Genomic DNA, 21,068 nt, shown 5'->3' with positions numbered 1-21,068 from the left:
TACAGCAACATTATGGCTTTGACATACGAATTTTGAGGAGACATAATTTAGTGCATAGCTTAAAATTCACATTCTTTTTGCATGTAAAATACATTTATTTCAACCCACAGCCTCCAGAGTCTTAACTCATTCCAGTGTCAACTCTGAAGTCTAAAGCCCAATATCTCATCTAAATAACATTTAAATGGGTGAGACCTGAGATACAATTCGCCCTAAGGCAAAATTCCTCTTCAGCTGTGAAGCTGTGAAAGCATACAAGTTAGGTGCTTCCAACATACGGTGGTGGGAAAGGGATAGGACAGTCATCCCCATTTCACAAGGGAGAAATCAGAAAGAACACAAGGGTGATGGGTCCAAAACAAGTCCAAAACTTAGCCAGACAAATTCCAAAAGCTCTTAGGGCTTGAGAGCCATTGTTTTTTTGTTTGATGTTCTGCTCTCCAGGGCCACTGAGGCAGCAGCATAGCCTCAGCAGCCCTTCCCCTTTGCTTTGTGGGCTGACCCGGCTCATACCGTCTTGGGGAGAGCGCTGCCCCTGGGGCTTTTCATGGTGGCTGCCTGGCCCACTAAAATGAAGAACAAAGCAGACTTCCCCTTAGTCTATGATGGGAGTGATGACCCTGATGATCTCTAAAATGCCTGCAGGGTCATTTTGTATTTTCTTGAAGGATAATCATATTCTCAACCTTCCTTCATTCTATCCTATTTTTTTCTCTTTCCTTTAATTGCAGCAGGCAGTATTTCTGCTGGTGGAATCCTGGCTTCTGCTCAAGTAGTTGGTTAAATTCATGGTTCAACCATTGTTGATTTCCTTATCAAATGGTTGTTAGGCAACGCCCTTAGTGTTCACTTCAGAATAAATTTTTCATTTTTGCAATTTGAAGAGGCTGAAAAGTTTCCAAATTCTCCAAATTCTAGTTCCTTCTTGTTTAACAATCTTTTCTTTAATTAATCTCTCCTCTCATATTTTGCTATACGCCATAAGGGAGATCCACACTGCTTCTTCAACACTACTTAGAAATCTCTTCAGCCAGACACTTAATTTCATCACTCAATTGTTCTACCATTTTGTGAATAGAATAGTAGGACATATGAGTGATGAAATTAAACATTTGGCTGAGGAGATTTCTAAGCAGAGTGTTGAAGGAGCAGCTTGGCTCCTCATAGATAGAGATTTCTAAATGACTAGAACATGAACAAAATTCAGACAATTTCTTTGTCATCTTATAACAAGGATCACCTTTCCTCCAGTTTCCAATAATCTGTTCCTCATTTCTGTCTGAGATCTTGTCAGATTGACCCTTAATGTCCATATTTCTATGAACATTCTATTAATGATTATTTATGTATCTCTGTGAAAATGGAGGCTTTCTCTTCAACTCTTCTCTTTTTCTTTCTGAGCTTTCACCAAAATAATCTCCAATGTCCATAAATGCAAAAGCCTGAAAAGACACCTAATATGGTTTGGCTCTGTGTCCTCACCCAAATCTCATCTTGTAGCTCCCATAATTCCCACATATTGTGGGCGGGACCCAGTGGGAGACGAGTGAATCATGGGAGCAGGTCTTCCCCGTGCTGTTCTCGTGAGAGTGAATGGGTCACACAAGATCTTATGGTTTTAAAAATGGGAGTTTCTGTGCACAAGCTCTCTTTTTGCCTGCTGCCATTCATGTTAAGATATGACTTGCTCCTCCTTGCCTTCCACTATAATAGTGAGGCCTCCCTAGTCATGTGGAATTGTAAGTCCAATAAACCACTTTCTTTTGTAAATTGCTCAGTCTTGGGTATGTCTTTATTAGCAATGTGAAAACAGACTAATACAATATCTAAATAGCCCAATCTTAGGTTCTACGTTAGTAATATTTACAGGAGTAATGGGAAGTTGCAAATCTTGTCCCCTCTGGAACAATGACTGCTAATCATTTAACTATGTCTACATCTTAGCAGAATTTAGGCCTCTTTCATCCTCCAAACCTCATGGTGTTTCATTAGCTTTACGAGGCAGTTTAGTTTGGGGAAGGGCTATTACCATTTAAACTATAAAATACATTTCTCCCAAAGTTAACATGGCCCATGCCTGGGCATGACCAAAGGGCAGTTTAGAGGTTAAAGGCAAAGTGGAGTTAGTTAAGTTGGATCTCTTTCACTGTCATAATGCTCTCACTGTTACACATTTTTTGCTAAGGCATTTCAATCTCTCTAAATTGTGAAAAAATTGAAGATAGCTTTAAAATTCAATGCCACACCTTTGTCTTGAAGAAATTAGTCAAAAGAGGTGAATAAAATTTGGGCAACATTATTTCATAACTAATTACATTTATTTTGTTTTGAACTCATTCATTGCAACCACCCTGGAAATATTTACCCCTGACAGCTTGTATTATTAAGTCTATAGTTTTAAACCTGTATCTTTGGGGCAGATTATTTCTTGCATCCAAAGTATTAACCGATATACAAGGAGTAGTCTAATGACAATTTTTAAATGAAAATTGTATACATTTTTAAAATTTATACCTTTTTTGAATATGAACCTTAACAATTTGGACAAATTATTAGAAAAAATAGATGCATATTCTCTTATTATAGTAAACATAAACCAGAATAATTGTTAATGAGTGCAGCCTTGCTTCCAGAGAATTGTTGTTGAGCAGTCACTGTACCAAACCTAGTGTGCACAATCATGAACATCTGAATGGAGACTCTTAGATTCACTCTTTCAACTGATGAGCTGCTTTTTGTTTGTTTGTTTGTTTTGAGAGTGTATTGGATGACTTCTGGTGGGCTCAACAGATTGAAATACATATTCCATGGCATAAGCTGAGTTTCTTTAGAGATAAGATCTTTCCTGGGAGCACATTCAGGAACTATTTTTATCTTAAAGGCAATTTTTTCCATTAAACACAGTACTCAGGCATTTGATAAATGCTTAAGATGATCCAGGTATTTTCTCCCAGGAAAATATTGACTCAATCTACTCCCTAAGTATATGTTGCTTAAGTGGATTGACCATTCCAAGTAAAAAATATTGGTCTACTGTTCACACTTTAACACCACCTATAAGATGGCCTTGGATAAGATAATATTTACTGTGACTACAATTCTTAGCCTTTAAAAAAGATTTACATTACCAAATGGTCTATTTGAAAAATAGTCCTCAGACTTTTGCAAAGCTGTGGTTGAAGATAGTGCTACTGTCTTACCCAACTTTTCTGCAGAGGCTCTCCTGATAAATTTCTGTGTTTTTGAGATTTTAGCAGAACAAACATGTTTGCCTCTTCAGGGCAATTTCATATTTATTTAGACAAAAGTAAAGTGATGCTTTGATGTTTTACTCTTACATGGGTTTAAGTCTAAAACTTACTGTTCAACAACCGCATGCCTAGTAGTTTCTACACGTGTTTTTGATGCCCTCTGTTCTGTTTCTACTGCTAATTAGTTTATTCAATATATTTAGACTTTGGGCTCTTAGATAGGGTGTTACTCTAATGGAATAGATGATTTAACAAGAAAAGTTGCAATGCCATTCAACTTAATATGCTAAAATAATTCAGTGGGTGTTAGTATATTCAAATCAGTTCAATATTTCAGCAACCCCTCAATTCAGAGTTCTGTCAGAAACTGGCAATTGCAAGGAGAGTATAAGAGATGGCGTTTTAGTGCTGTATATTTTTAAATCCCCTGCAATCTTTATTTGGAAATGGTCTCTTGAGCCTCAAAAGGTTAAAAAAATAAAAATACATGTCTTCAAGGGAAAAAAAATACTTCTAATAGCACTAAATTTAAACAGGAAAAACCTGAAATCCCTGATGACAAGCTATAACTAGAGAAATATGTCAAAGAGAATGTTGAGCAGGCATAGTTCATGCCTAGAGAACTTATCGTGCACATCCATGTTCAAGTGTATGCTGAGTATTGCCCCTAAGTCTCATAACAAGTTTATTTTGTCAGCAAGGAGTTTTTGCACACTTTGTATGTGTGTGTCTATGAGAGCATGTAGGTGTTACAAAATTAAAGTTATTGTGCATTTTTTAAAACTATGGAGTCATTTCAGAAGAGACATTTGCAGGGAATAGATGATTAATTATATTTTGCCATTTCATAATTATCCACACTTTGTCTTATGCTTTAATTATTTTTCATGTTTTTAAGATTTCTGTTCTTCATCTCTAATAGTAGATAATTAACAATTCACTAGGGTCCTGGTAGAAGGCAGAATAGGTGAGAGGAAAGCTGGAAAGACCAAGTTATGCTTTGAATTCCATTTTTGCCTACTAAGTTTTACTGCACACCGTTACCTTGGTTTCCATTCATTTCTATTCTATTCTTTGCAGGATATAGATTCATTTGTGCTCCTTGCATACAGCTGGTTCTCAGACAGATTATTGTTGCAGGATTTATCATCACTGGGTATTGTTCTTAGTTTTCCCTAATGCAGTTCCCGTTTGCGCCCTGGGGTCTGGTTTGGCTCCACTGCATTCAATTGCACATGTGTAGAAAGTTACTGTGACCCACTTGTGATTATGCTCATCATAATTGGTGTCATTCTGGTTTTGTCTGGTATTTCCTGCTGTTGTTTACATGAAACTGCATACTTTGTAAGTGGAAATATTTCACTCTCTATCAAAATTGTGATATTTATTTTAGGCAGATATTTGTTTTAAGCAGATTTAGTCTTCTATATTGTTCTTTATTTTGACTCTTACTGCAAGCACGGCAAACGTGGGTATGTAGAATTTGAGGCTACAATGGACTGTTCTCATTTCCAAAAGCACAAATCCCCTTTGAGGATGAGATGTCCTTATCTGCTCAGAATGAAAACAGGAGCGTGCAAAGTGGACAAAATACTCTCTTTCCCTGTATTCCTTCAGGTCTTTATTCACTCTAGGTGTTATTAGTCTGCTTCTTTTTACCCCATTCATCCTTTTCTTCATTGTATTCCTTGTTGTTTTCTAAACACATGTGCTATTGACTGTTTAATTATACTGTGCTGCCTTATGAACCAGTGCTTTTGTACAGGGAAAGTTGAACCTTCATTTAACTTCTTTGTTTGGAAGAAATAAACACTCTCCACAGTGTTAGTCAGTCTGTAATGCCTGGCTTGACTCCTAAAGTCTGAACGAGGTGTCCACCTTCCTTACCCTACTACAATGGTATATTGCTTATTTATCATATCTTGGATACTCCTGAATTCAAATGTTGGTTCAAGTGACTGGTTCCCATATTAGACTACAGTTCCCTGTTGGCTAGAGACTCTATTGTGTCTGCTTCATCTCCTCTAAATTTTCTATTAATTAATCTCATTCAAGGCCAATGTCAATTCCTTTTATCACTGACATTTCACCTGCCCACAACAATCCTCAATGCTCTCTTCCACTTGTCATCTCCCAAAATTGATTTCTGCAACAATTTAAATTTTATATGGTTTTCTTCCCTTCCTACTTCTAAAATAATATTCACTCTATGCCTTATGTCATCCCAACTAGTTTATAACATGATCACATTAAATGTAATTGGTTGCCCCCAACTGCATTGTGCCAACCACAATACTATGTATACAATATGTGTTCATCTATTTAAAAGGAACATTTGGCCATTTTAACAACAAAATATCGATTTCTTCATAAATGCACATATGTATGTATATATGTGATGTGTATAATAAAAATATATATAGTCAGGCCTCCATATTCACAGGTTCCAAATCCTCAGATGGAACCAACCACAGATGGAAAACATTTGAAAACAAACTGCAATAAAAAATAAAAATACAACAATAAAAATAATACCAATTATAATGTAGTATAAAATAATTTACATAGCATTTACGTTGTGTTAGATGCTGTAAGTAATGCAGAGATGATTTGAAGTATAGAGGAGGGTGTTCGTAGGTTATATGCAAGTGCTACACCGTTTTATTTAAGGTGCATCCACTGATTTTGGTAGGAATTCTGGAACCAGTCCTTTGTGGATCTTGAAGGATGACTCTGCATGTGTACATAAGTGTATGTATACATATGTATACATGTAAATGCACCCATGTAATTTGCCTAGGAGAAATAGAGATTATTTGAAGTATTATTCAGTCTATGATATTTGTCTCAATCCCCATAGTTCTTGTTAGGTTTCACTTTTTCCATACTTTGCAAATATGGGTATTTTCAGTCCCCATCCTATCTTGGATGGATTCTAATGAATGAAAATTATTTTTACGTATGTACATTTCTATATTTGTATATGTGCATGAGTATGCATATATGTGTGTATCTCCTAATACATTTTTTGGCTACTTACTACATTTTAAGTTTTATAATTCTTTTCACTTGGAATATTAGAACAAATCTAAAATATCTTTGTGCATGAGCTTCAACTTTTAAATAGTAACTATTCAAATGATTTTAGTGGGAATTCGTTCCTATGGACATTTAACACACATATTTCTTTAAATGTACACTCTGTTGTCATAAGTATATGGGATTTGTTTTATACATTTTTAGTATAGTAGTAGTATAAGATAGAAAAACATAGCATCACCAACATTGATAGAAACAGTGTCTTAATTCTTGGTGGGTGGTTATTTGCACAAGAGATGCTTGCACAGTTATTGAGAATGTTGTAGTTCCTTCTCTTAAGTTGCATAGATAGTATTCTAGTGTGTCCTTTTTTCAGTCTGCCACCATTTGTCTGTTCCCTCTTTTTCATTAGAATAACCATTCATTGCCCATCCGTAACTGTTCTCACATTACCTATGTTGGGACATGTTAATATATTGATTGCATCAGTCTACCATCATTCAAAATTAATCAAGTAAATTTAAACTCTTACTTCTCACATCCCACTTTAACTTCTCTCACTTCTTTTGTCCTCATAGCCAGTGAAAGTTCATGTAATGGTTATCCTTGTCTTCCCTTTTTACTTCTATATTTAACCATTTCTGAATATATGAATTTTCGTCATTACTAGTTAGCTGTATTTCAAATTCCACTGGTACTTATCTCTGTATTATCTTAATGAGAAACTATAAGCCCCCTTTTCCTACATTTCGTGTTACTCACTACTATTTTAAGTATCACTTCAGGTAGAACTTATTAATAATCAGACAGTAGCTTTTAAAAAGTTATCTTTTTGTGAAATCTTTCAAAATATATTATACTTTTGAAATCTGATTGAAGGTCCGTAGCTAGGGGTGGGAGGAGATAGTAGGTATATTTCCATGCTTTATTTTTATTTTATTTATTTATTTATTTATTTATTTATTTATTTATTTTTGAGACAGAGTCTTGCTCTATGGCCCAGGCTGGAGTACAGAGGCACGAGCTCGGCTCACTGCAAGCTCCACCTCCCGGGTTCAGGCCATTCTCCTGCCTCAGCCTCCCGAGGAGCTGGGACTACAGGCGCCGCCACCTCGCCCGGCTAGTTTTTTGTATTTTTAGTGGAGACGGGGTTTCACCATGTTAGCCAGGATGGTCTTGATCTCCTGACCTCGTGATCTACCCGCCTTGGCCTCGCAAAGTGCTGGGATTACAGGCGTGAGCCACCACGCCCGGCCCATGCTTTAGTTTTAGCCTAATGATTTCAAGAGCTGACAATACACAAAAGCACTGTAGAAAAACTAAAGAACACGATGCAATCATACCTGTTGCTGCAGGACTGAGCACTGATCTCAAATAAGGCTTGGAAACATAATTTAATTAATGAATCTCTCACTGCACTTTTCTTTTATCATCTGCACAGTATACCTAGAATTTGAATGATTCTTTCCCATGACTTAATATTGATTTTTAAAAGACCACAGTAAGACATGGCATGCAAAGCCTTTGGGGCCACTAATAGAGAGTCTAGGGGGCAGGATAAAGCATGATACTTCCTAGGAGACTATATTTTAAAGTGGATTTTACATAGTCCTGTTTCCTAAGATGCTCCAGGACAGAGGATTTTATGTCATATAAGATTTGAACAGAGTTGTAAAGGATTCAAGTAGTAAAGAAATTTCTTCATATATTCAACTATGGAACTTCAGTGTCATTATCTTTAAAAAATACCATTAAAATCCTGTAGACTACTTTTGAGAAAGACTAGAACATAGATTTTATGGTGGGTATGGAGGGTTTGAGTGAAGCTAATACAAATTTTACTGCTTGGAAATCTATTTGAAGGTCTTGCTTATTGGCTCTTGGCTCTTGGCTTCAAAACATTCATCAAAAATTTCTAGGCAAGAAATCAGGGAAGGAATTAACAGCATATATTATTTATTTATGAAGGCAAAGTTTGTTGCTGTTTTTACTTATCTGAATATTTAATTCTTAGCACAGTGTCTCAAAATTTGCTTGCAAAGTAAATGAATAAAGAAACAAAAACCCAGATTTGTTAGAAACAAATTACTCAGAAGTGTTGTCCAGAAAAACATTTTCTAAAATTTGTCCAAAAAACTGTTGTCTATGACCCAGAGGTTATATCCATCAAGGTGTTTTCTAGGTGAAGGATGCTATGGTACTACGGTTTAAGAACAGTTGCAGTGGCCTGCAAATTTCTGGTTATGAATATTGACATGAGCCACAGGATTATTCTATTTGACTCACAAAGGTAGCTTTCCTTGATTACTAAGATATCTGCAATACATGCGTATATAAATCTTGATAATATTTTGGTAATAGATAATCAGATATCTTGGAAATATACATGTATTTCTCTTTTTTCTTTTTCTATGTATGTATGTATTTATTTACTTGAGACAAGGTGTCACTCTGTCACCCAGGCTGAAGTGCAGTGGCACAATTACTGCTCACTGCAACCTGGACCTCCCGGGTTCAAGTGATCCTTCTGCCTCAGTCTCCCTGGAAGGTAGAACTCCAGATGCGTGCCACCATGCCTGGCCAGTTTTTTTTTTTTTTTTTTTTTTGTAGAGACGGGGCTTTGCCATGTTGTCCAGGCTGATCTCAAACTCCTGGGCTTGATTCACCCATCTCATCCTCTCAAAGTGCTGAGATTACAGGGGTGAGCCACAGTGCCCAGCTGGGTTTTTTTGTGTTTGTTTATTTTCTCTTATAGCTCAACTACCGCAAGGAGAAAATGTTTTGACTGGAAGATGCAGAGACCAGTCACCTAGTTTTTCATATTAAACACACAGCTGGATAATTGTCTTGCATCTGTCTTTGGGATTCTTGACAGCTTTGCAGCACTCTTACAGGTCAGACTTTTTGTCTGTGCCTAAGAAGCTGAAGGTCAAAACTGAGACTGCATTAAATTCATCAAAGTGATAACAATCTTTACAAACTTTTGGAAATAACAGATTCTCTCCCCTCCCTGCTAGCTTTTGTACTGGAGTATTGTTTTGAACTTTTAAAACTTGGTTTTGTATTATTGTACAGTTTTATTTCGCATCTTTCCCATGAAATGAAGTTTAGTGTGAACTCTGCTTCTTTCCGGAAGAGATAAAATCACATTTTAAAAAACGGAGGACATTAAGTATAATTTCTTGTTCAAGTGCTTTTGTGCAACATTAATATGTCTTTTCTCCAGCTAATCTATCCAGTAATCGAGAGATTGTAGTGTATTACTTTAATAAACCTTTCTGATAATTTTACACTTTTTCCATTTTATACACAAATTCCATAAAGGAGCAGTTGTTTCATAATTGTCCTACCATTTATCATATTGACATACTTCATCTTTAATCATATATATTTTGTTACTGTATTACATTAATGCAACATCATTTGTCTCTATAGTAATATTATTTTTTTCTCACCTTATTAATAATTAAATGAAACTCTAAAATGTGTTGTCCTAAACCTTGTATTTTTAAAAATATATTTAAATGAGCATTTCAGGATTTAACAATAATCTTTTTCCTTTTTCCTGTCATTAGTATTATTATTTTAAAGAACACAGAAATTGCCTCTCTTTATTTTTGGAAAAAAAAATTGAGCCTATAGTTGTACTTAGCAGTGAAAAAGAATAAAATATTTATAAAATGTAATAAAATGGGGCATTTTTCTTTTCTCCTCAGTCCCTGAGATAACTTTTCAACATCCAACATAAAACATCCAAAATAAAAGAAATTTATAATTAGCTCTTCTAAAGTAATTGAGAAAAATTCATTTTCCCTCAATTTTCTGATTTACTTATACTTTCAAAAATAAGATATTTGTTTTAAATCTGTCTAAAGGTCTTCATGGTATAGGGAAAGTAGCAGTGCTGATAGAATGGGGTCTATATTTCAAATGCTTGCTATGTTCTTCATCAGTGTCTGTTAGTCACTTCTACATGTCAACACCAATTCCTATGTCACTCTTCAAACCATAACTGAGTGAGAAACAGATTATGCATTTAGTCACAAAATATTAATGCAGAGTTCTAAAAGTGGCACCTGGTCTTGTTCTGGCATGTCTACAAACAAGTTTGTTTTACATAAATGGCTTTTCTACAAATTTGAAATGTGAATATATTTTATTTTTTCCCAGTGAGTACACAATACACAATTCTTTGACAATACTATTAACCGATTTTATGCCAATTTCTTCTCTGATCTAACAACATCAAATGAAACACATTAAGATTTTGGACACTGCTTGGTGACTTAAACAAACTACAGTTAAAAAAAAATCCATCTATAAAACAAAGTATAAAAAGTCTACCCACGGCCACAAAATCCCTTTTCTTGCAACACTTTAAAATCACAACAAATGCTTTTGAAATTATGAGATTTTTAAAAAATTAGTAAATTGAACGTCAGTTTTTAAAAAAAAGGATGGTGTTTCATTTGAAGTACACATTATAGAGAAGCAAAACAGAAGTAATTTCACCGCTAAAATAATGTGGAGAGACATGTTGCTTTACAACAGTTCTTGCCATGTAATTCCATAAACAATAGACAGAAGCAGATGAACAAATTAGTGAACGTTATGTCTCTGCATATCTTTAATACAGATGCACACTTGCTTCCCAGTAGCGAAGATAAACCACAGTTTAGAGTTCAATGGTACTGTTATCATTAGATTGTCAATGGACAATTACATAAATTTATTGAATAGAAATTGGGTGGTGTTCCATCAAAGCACATTACAGACTTGCAATTCAAATCCTGTTGAAAACATCTTTAAATACTGAGAGCATTAAACTGTGACAGAGAACACCATTAAATCTGTTTTGTACTCAAAGCAAGTAAACTTGCAATGGTTTTACTTTTCTTGGTTGTGTGATACCTTGTATGTTGGTTTTGAATTTTCTACATTCTCCATTGAACTGAATTCAAATCCTGTGACGGAATCAATTCTTTTCATGCCCCTGTACTATCCCACCTTATTTTAAAAGTCTCATAGAACATGTCTGGAAGAGGGGTGGGGCGACTCCACCTGCATACACTGGCATACCTGAGTTTGGGCACCAATACAGCTATTTTCCCAAGGAAGACTTTTCCTGTTACGAATGAAGCTGTGCTTGTGTTGGGCATGACTACATAGCAGCATTGCCTATGAGTGCAAGATCAGATTACATTCTCTCCCACCCAGATTTCCTTTTGCAGTCCTTATGCAGGCCTCCGTGTAGACCTGTAAGAGTGAGCTCAGTGAATTTCTAATCACATTCATTGAATCGGCTACGAAATGAAAAACTGCTGTGGCTCTCATAGGTATTTGTATTTTTCTGTTGACATCTGACTACACTGATTAGTAGCTTTTTACATGTAGCAAGTTGACAAAGGCTTTTGATTTCTAATAATGTTTCTGAATTCCTTTGTATAGCTACAGCATTTCATCTTGCCCTCAATCTACCTGAGGGTGATATTTTGAGTGCATAATGTGACTGCCCAATGTGTTTAAAACTAGGTGTAATAGGCAACATGGACTAGTCTAAAAGAACATTCCAAGTAACCACAAGGTCTGCACTGACAGAATTTTAACTGTAACAGTTAATTTTTAGATGCTGAAGACAATCAGGAAGGTATGATGCTATGCCCACATTATTCCAAAAGTCATCTGCATATGCATACTTCACTTTGAAGCCTTGGTTTATTAATCGCCTACACCTGCCAGTTACCAGGGATCAAAGGCTATGTGTTCTATATGTAATGAACTAAGGTTTTAGACTAAACTGGGTCATAGAGAAACACAAAGAGGGAACACAAAACCTCTTCGAAATTTGTTTGCCTTTAAATAGAAAGAGGTTAAGTAGGGAACTGCATAAAGAGATCTTTAAAGTCCTCACATCCTAGAGTTGTGAATAAGTATGTATTCACTCTTGGCAGAAACTTTTCATCTTCCTCAGTCTCTTTGTCCCAGAGAAATCCCACTGCATTAGAATTCAGGCACTGATGGTAGAAAGTTGATAAAGGGTTTAATAACTGTGTCTCAGAATTCCTTTTCTCTTCAGTGAAGAAATAAATTACATGGTACCGTAAAGCTGGTGGGGCCCATGAAGAACATTACGTTCTCTACTTGCCTGTGCTGATGCAGTCTCAGGGAATAAAAAAGACGGAAATATTTAATCATGTCATCCCTTTGTTATAACGACATGACATAAATTGGTTACTGAGCCAATAATGCATGGAGTGCGAATTGTCACTCAGAAGGGTCCCATATTTTAGAACTGATCCTAATTACGTTGAACATTTTTAGAAGAGTACCAACAACTGAACTTATCATAGGAAAAATTTGAGAAAGTATAGACAGAAATAAAATTTAAGATTGTGTAGGAAACACATGGGAAAATGTCACAAGTGGGAATTTCAGGAAGGTCCTCTTCTACTTGACTGACTATACATGTACAGTAGCTAACACATATTTCAAAGTCACATTTATTCTGAGCATACATGACCAATGTCCAGGAACTTCTTGTTGTCAAAGTCATGAAAACAAATGAGGCAGGACAATTATTAATGTCCACTTACAAGGTCTGGTTTTATTTAAAAAGTTTATAAACATGCATTTTTTTTCTCCTTTTAAACTTTTCAATTCCCTTATTCAAAATGGGTCAAACGTATTTTAGTCGGAAGCCAATTTCTGAGGATGTACCACAAAATATTCCAATAAATCTACTTACTGTGAACTGAACATACTCTCAGCACTGCTTTTTAAGCACGTACAATTTGGCTATACATTGGGTGGCATAAACTTCACTTCTTAATCAAATAAAACACAAATTGTATATAGACTGTATTATTTTTTAAGTCATGAATTTAAGTGATGCAGCTCTATCCTCTAGTGTGTACTGTACATGTATTAGAAAGATGAAATAAGATATTGCAATAGAGTTTATATTTGGAAACAGCCCGAGTATGCCCTAATAATAAATTGCTTCTTTAACTATTTGCTAGATATTCTAGAGTTCATTTTTGTTCATTTCCTTGGGGAACTTCATATTACATTCTGACTTAATGAGTTGGAGAGCTTAATTATGATAATTCAGAAAATGTTTTTAAAAAACTGTAATATAAATACAGCTCTTGCAAAACACCTTAATTTCCTCTTGCTTATTGTAATTCTCAGATGGGTCAATTACAATGACAGGCAAAATGGATTCTAAATAAAACTTTAATTTCTTTTTTTAAGCAAATTTATTACATCTTTGCTACCTGCATACTTTAATGCATATTCAGTCTTAAGACAAACTACTTTTTTTGACCCCTGCTTTTGTCAATAGTAAAAGCCACCTTTCTACTATTTTTTATTGACTCAGTCCCTGATATTCAAAGAAGACTTTGCCAACACCATTGTTCCTTTGCATCTTCCTATTTCTACGCCCCAACTGAAAACCATCTAACATGATTTGTTACAACCATCATTATCCAATCTAGCTTACAGTACAGAAACTCCCTTCACATTCAGTCTTTTTCTTCATGTCACGAGGAGTAGAGACTTGTGCTTATCACCAAATAAAATTGCAGTGCAAAATTTAAACATAAAAGTTACACAATTAAAAGTTAATATATGGCACCACAGCCTATTAATTCACATATAGTACAAGAGACCAATAAGAACAGACAATAATATGAACAGAGCTAAAAAGAGTGAGCTTGCATAGCAATGCACAAAAGAAATTATATACAGAGGAAAATCCTTTTCTTCCTGTAGGGCGAGTTTTGTTTTCTTTCTTTTTTATATACTCCTGACAAGAAAGAGTTAAGGTGGGTGGTGTACTTAAGAGAAGAACACAATTAAAATATCTGTGGGATATGTGTGGCTGTGTGTCTTTACATTGCATTTACAGTTCTTTTAATAGTACATAAATAAAGAAATTGTTCATTGCACTGTTTAGTGTCATCACTTCCATGAGTTCGGACCTGGTGGTCCTTCAGAGCAGCTTTGTATGTCTCCTCTCAGTTACTCTAAAGAGAGAGAAAAAAAAATAGAAATAAAATGTAAATTAAGCATTCTACTTTTTTGACCAGCAAAACAAAAAGCAAAGCAAACAGATAATCCATGAAAATAAGGTATTCAGATAGATGAGTTTGTGAACTTAAATAATTTTACTTGAAGGAGATGATCAACGAGTAAAAGAAACACTACAGAATTTGGAAATTTAAACACCCAATAGAACTATTTTGGTACTCTTGTGCATCTGTCATTACTTCAAAAAAAAGGTAAAGAAAAATTCAAGTAGTTATGAATCAAATTAAAATTATAAACAAATCTTAATCATAGATTGGCAATAGCCAACAACAATGACAACTGAGATCAATAAAGAAATTAACAGTTTTGAAATTATTTCTCTTTTCATTAACTCATGGAATCTTCCAAACAATCTGTGACGTGAAGATAATGGTAATGCTATTTTTCTGATGAGGAAATAGATTAGGAAGACAGATTACTTTCTCATGTCCAATAACCAGTTAAGGGGTTGAGAATATTAGAAACAGGGCTGTTTTCTCAGCAATGCTTTTAAACAGAATTCAAAGAGGCAGTTAAAAATATCCAGCAAATATATTTCTGATAATGAAAAGCTGTATTGGTAACTTTCCTGAGGAAATTAACACAAGGAGCTCAACATTTTTTGCTGTGACATTCTTAACTTTCCCTATTACCTAGTATTTTACATTTAGAAAATTAATTATACTAACTGTGCCAGTTTTCATTCATAAATGGAAATTTATTTATAAAATGTTATTGTAGTCAAAATATTACAAATTAATTAATAATCAAAGATCAACTCTTCAAGGGTGGCTACCCAAATTTAAAAAATAAATGAAGAGCAACTTGAAAATGAAGAATTCCTTAGGAGTTTCTTTAAAACTACCAAAAGGCCAGTGTCTCCCTTTCTTTATTGTGTTCAGTTAAAAAGGCAAAGAAAATGACAAATACACTATATTTAATTTCGCTTACAAGTATTAAGACTAATCGACTAACTTAAAACAATTTTTATAGCATAAATCAAACTTAAAATAGCAGAAACATTTATAAAAACGGACAGCAATAAATACAGCCATGGCCTAAGTCATGACCAAACTTGCTGAAAATTGCAATTGATTGTTTTCGTAGCAGAGCAAATTTTCTATTAACCTGAAATTTGTTTAATATGGCAATGGTATCAACTCAAGATTCTTTCTGAATCACAACAGCCTTTTAAACGACCTACAGCACTTACATAATTCACCTGTAAACTGTCCTTGACTGTTGGAGCCCATGTATCCTATGTCAAGAAGGTCGCTGGCATTGCGCTGGTGGCCTGCTCTCAACACCTCAGCTTTCCTAGGTCCAGTGGATCCCTTAGAAGAAGCTGTGCCTGATGAGCTGTGGCCGCCTGGAGATGGGAAACTGGGCTTGCTATAGGGCACCAAGGCCTCCTCTGAAAAAGAAAAAAACCCCAAGGGCTAAGTTGAACAGCAACATGGAGGCAAACTAACCTCTTAAATATTACACTGTGAATGGCCTGCTTTACCATTTCATTCTTTAGTAAAATTAAAATTATGAAGTTTAATCAGGACCGGATATTAAAGAAATTTCTATGTGCAAGCAACATTTCCTACAATAGGAACTGAAGCAGAATTAAATGAAAAGAGATCTTGGGATAAATACACAATGTTATATATTATTTGCAAAATTTAAATTCATTATAAAAGAGGGCTGAATACAATGAACTACAGTTTGTTTAACAAAAGCATATCTGAGAATAATTTCTAAAGTTCAATAAGGCTCCAGTTTAATTTTCCCATTAAGATTAAAGAAACTGGGTTTTTGTTTCAGCTGAAATTATGGCAACATTTTCTCAATTGATTTAAATAAAGAACTATATCTTAGTTAATTAAATAAGCTTTTAAAATTTATGTTGCTTTTTGAGACAGAAATACAATATTTAAAGGACTATGTATTTCCTTAAAAGAAAAAGAGAAACTCACACATTTAAATAAATAATATGCTAATTTTTTTTTTTTTTACAGATTGTTCTCTCTACAAATAACTCATGACATATGTTACAAATAATCACTTAATAGTTCAAAAATTGTTTTTTCTTTCCCTCTTTATTCTCACTGCTCCCACTCCACACCCCATCCCCTCTGTTTTTCACTTTCTTTCTATGTACGGGCTATTATTCTATGATTAATGCCAACTGAATTTACTATTTCTCCCCTTACATAGTCTCTAATGACAAGAACCACATGATTTTTCTCTCACAGCCTGAATGGTGTAAACTTTCTAAATGTTCCACTAAACCTAGATATTAAAATTGTCATCTACTGGCCCTTGCACCAATGACATTTTCCAAAAACTTGAGCATCAAGTTGTGTCAAAATGGAGTTACGGAAAATGCATGGAGAGAGGCCTATCTAGAACACTTTAAGTCCAAATGAATAAGTGAAAATATATTTTTTCAAAGATTGTGTGTATGTGTATGTGTGTGTTTCAATACTCAATGAATCCTGACATGAGAAGAGATATCTCAGAAAACACATTTATAAAATAGGCTCCTCACCTCCCGCGACCCCCTGCCCCCCCAAAAAAATCTAACTACAAACAATGAAATTTATTTCTGTGACATTTCCAGGAAGCTTGATTTATAAAAAAGCACTTCCCATAGACACATTAACAATCAACTAAATCAATCAACTGATTAACAGTTGGAGAAAGTGCACGCCCAGTATAACCTTATCTAACTTGAGGGTCTGTGATGGGGCATTTTTCTGCAACTTTGTAATTTTAATGAATTCACCTATTTGATGTGAGTTCTCCTTTCGAATGACTGGTTACTTCAGTCAAAATGAACAAACTTGCTGAAGGCAGAGATTAAACTGACACAAACGATTAAATTTAGCGATCTTTAAAGTACTCAATATAAACATTAATAGGCCAAAAAATAAAATTTTCTACTGAGCAGTTTAGATGAAGCGTGCAAGTCTCTGGCGATCAAAGGCCCTGTGGAGAGGTTGACTGAGGAACACTGGCCATCGGAATCAGCCTTAAGGCATGTACTGGAAAACTCTGCCAAGGAATTCCAAATTCCATTACTGATCGAAGGCAAATGTTTCTCAGATGCCCTTAAACAACTGCCCTTTCTAGAATACCTGGTAGGAAAAGAAATGGTCACAGTCCACACTTTCTTGGGACTGTGCAGGACACACCTGATCCGACCCCTTGTCTGTGTGGGGCTTTCCGTGTCTCTTCCTGTCGTTCTGTGGAGCTTATCCGTTCCTGGGTTTGCCGCTGCCACTCTAGGGAGGTTCTAGCTGGACCATCCAGTGAGCTCTTTGTGTCTTCCAGGGCGGATGCGTGTTGTCTCTCCAGAGAGCTTCCTTTTCTCTCTGTTGAGTTTTCCACGTTACCAGCCTGCTGGCTCGAGCCTATCTGCTGCCTGAGACCCTGACCTGGCGGGGGATCTGGTGGTGGTGGAAGATCTAAAAATTTTGAATAATGTTTAGAATGGACTAAAATTTAATGAAAAATACAGGTTTCAGTTCACGTTGAAGAAAATCTTTGCCCTCATACAGGTATTACCCATACAAAAGAAATTTGGGGAAAATAAAAGTCAACTGTTTATTTCCAAAGCTCATATTATTGCTCTCTCTGCTGTCTTTCGGCCATCGCATCATTGAAACAAAATTGACTAGTGTTGCTCAACAGTTAAATGTGGGAAGTGTTTTCAGTTGCATATTGAGGCTATCATGCAAGGTGTAAAGGGCAGTTCACTGTTTATGTTCAATCCACTGTCCAACCCTCCTTCCCCAAGAAATACCATGACACAAAATAAGATCACTAGAAATTCCAGAAGCTGTGCTAGCACAAGGCCCCAAGAACAAAAGGGATCCAAAGGGAATGTCCCCCTCGGGAAATTCAGAACGATATGATGCCTTTACCCATGTATGTGGCACATTTAACAACATTAAGCTAACATTTATTAAATGCAATTAACATTCTGCTTGACAACCAATTCTGGCTGTTCGTTTCATGAGTTAGCTAATGAGTTACAACTAATATATTATAATCTTCCAATGTATTAATTTTAATAAGTAATAACCAATGTTCAGAGTAAAGATTGAATGTGTTTTATGGTGCTAGAGAAGACAATGCATCACAGAAATTTGAGATACAGTAGAAGAGATAATTTTTCAGAAAAGCTCTTTAAAGTAAATATCAGATAGGAAAAAATTTAAGGTTCCAATATCAGCTCCCTTTTCATCTCTCTTTTATTAACTCTTCAGATCATAATAGCTTTATATTTTGTATGTCTTCGATTGTGAAATCATAGTCCTTTCTTTCACTTTTAAGTATGTATTAGTTCTGAAATTACTTTGCTGAAGATTTTGAAATCTTCTGAACATCAATTTGGATCATTTTCTTCTCATTTTTCTTGCATGTTATTGTAAACTTCTTTGTTCATCCTTAGAATATTGGTAATTATATTATTTTTTCATAAAGACCAAATATCGTATAAAATACACATTTATTTCATTAATAGAGGACATTGTACATAACATAGTCAATTATTTCTGATGCCATTTTTGTAAATGTATTCTGTTGTTTCTAATAACATTCTGTTTGTGAAATTTAGAAGGAAAACGTATAAATTTCTTGTAGACAAAAGATAGCTTCCTTAACAGTCAGCTAAGCCATTCCTTTCAAAGACTTCAAGAACCTTGATACTCTCTTTTATGAGCAAAATGATACTATTCTCCATTGAACTGATAATGTTGGTCTCTGGAGCATCTCCTCTGAGTTCCTAAGATGGAGCAGCATTGCCAGTTCTTACGTGTGTCCTCATGTTAAATTATGAATTGCTAATAACTGAAGGGAACAGGGTCTCTGGTTGGGAGGATAAAGTTGCATTTGGAATATTTTTCCAAAATGAAGAAATAATCCAATATTGAGATATCTGTTTGTTGGATAATCCAATGAGTTTGGTGTTTCCTTCATATTCGATAGTACTGACTTCCTTCACTATATGTTATTATAAATGCAAATTATTTCATTTGATTTATTGAACTTAGACTGCCAGTGAGCAGAAATGATTGTATTTGCTTCCAAAATAACTTATCTTGTCATTGATTTTTATTCTCCATCAGAGCAGCTTCGTTTTTAAAATGGCCAAAACAGCATCTGCTTATGCTAGCTAAAATTCTGATTATTATTTAATTTAACCAAAAATTATATAGCTTCATAAGAAATATCCTTGGAGTTCGTATATTTTAAGAAGAAAGGACATTACATGCACATTGAAATAAACTAATTGGAAAAAGAAATGGGATTAAGAATGGGTTTTTGAAAAATAAAAGTATGTAATCAAATACATTTACTTAAATTAAATTTATTACTCATTTCTATGTTGATTCATTTCAACCAAATCAATTCACTAAAAAGTCTCTTACTGGCCTACTGAGGATTAGCTCTTTTCAGGCACACAACAGTCCAATGAGATAGGTGCCATTATTACCTTCCGTTTTCAGATAAGAAAATGAAGGCAAAAAGAAATTAAAAATCTCCAGCTTGGATCTTTCCTCCTATACACTCCAGACTCATATAACCAGATCTACGCTGGACAGTTCCACTTAGGTGTTTAGAAAGCTTCTCAAATTTCATGTATCAAAACTCAGCTCCAGATCATCCTACATAAAATATGCTTCCTCTGCCGTGTTTCTTCTCTCGGTTGGTCACAGTTACATTCTACAAGTTAGCCAACATTTCAGAGTAATGTGGTTTCCTTTCTTTATGGCCCATGTTTATTTCACAACAACTCCCGTTAGCTCTACCTCCAAAATCCAACCTTTCTTAACACTGCCATTGATTCTCCTTCGGCATGAACCACCATCATCTCTTCTCCACTTTGGTAGCTTCCACAATCTCCACTTTGCCTCATTTAGTGTATCTCAACACAGCAGCTAGAATTACTTTTTAAAAAATAAACAAATAAGATCATGTCACTTCCCTGCCTTAAACACACACACATGCATGCACACATGCACACACATACACACCCCGTCCAGTGGTTTACCATTCGAAGTAAGAGCTAATGTCATTATGGTAGCTTAAAGGTCTGACAAACACTAGCCCTCGTTTGCTTGCCTGACTTCGTATTCTATCTTGTTTCTCTCTCTGCTCCAGTCATATCGTTCCCTTTCCTTTTTCTCAAATAAGTCTCAGGCTTTCACTTGCCATTCTCATTTCCCGGAATAACCTTTCCTCAGATATCAGCATTACTCTTTCGCTGATGTTATTCCAGTCTTTTCTCAGATGCTGCCTTCTTGGTGAGGCCTTCCCCAATCACTCTACTTAAAAATACTTCCTCCCTACACCTATACTTCTCAACTCCCTTCCCTTTGTTTCTACCCCATAACGTTTATCACCATCTTACTTACATGTTCATGTATGTGCTTAGGTTGGTCTTCATCTATCTTCCCTAACTACAATATAAAAAGGCAGGAGATTTTTGTCTGTTTGGCTCCCATTGTCTATTATATGTTATATGCTTAATAAGTATTTGAGTGAATAATAAATATGTAAATTTATTGGCTCAAAGGCCAACGCTAGTAAGTAAATTTGCTCAAAGGCCAAAGCTAGTATGCGGCAGGGATGAGAAAGGGCCCCTTCTCTGAACAGGACATTAAGAACTAGGGGAAAGGGGCCGGGCATGGTGGCTCATGCCTATAA

General features: G+C 35.3%; 1 protein-coding gene across 5 annotated transcripts in view; it reads right to left on the bottom strand.

Annotated features, from left to right (window-relative positions):
- Positions 1–10,836: 10,836 nt before the first annotated feature.
- ROBO2 (roundabout, axon guidance receptor, homolog 2 (Drosophila)) overlaps positions 10,837–21,068 on the bottom strand; it is a 625,987-nt gene continuing 615,755 nt past the window's right edge. For 4 of the 5 annotated variants that reach the window (XM_011966113.1, XM_011966115.1, XM_011966117.1 and 1 more), the window contains 2 exons: positions 15,577–15,777; positions 10,837–14,320 (listed from right to left, as the gene is read on the bottom strand). In XM_011966113.1, the coding sequence (XP_011821503.1) occupies positions 14,319–14,320; positions 15,577–15,777 (203 nt within the window). In that variant the 3' untranslated portion in view covers positions 10,837–14,318. The remainder of the gene's footprint in view (positions 14,321–15,576; positions 15,778–21,068) is intronic. The other variant, XM_011966114.1, reaches the window with a different exon arrangement.

This window comes from Mandrillus leucophaeus, unplaced genomic scaffold, assembly GCF_000951045.1.
Source record: "Mandrillus leucophaeus isolate KB7577 unplaced genomic scaffold, Mleu.le_1.0 Scaffold745, whole genome shotgun sequence".
Lineage (NCBI taxonomy): Eukaryota > Metazoa > Chordata > Mammalia > Primates > Cercopithecidae > Mandrillus > Mandrillus leucophaeus.
This window is presented reverse-complemented; position numbering and strand designations above follow the sequence as displayed.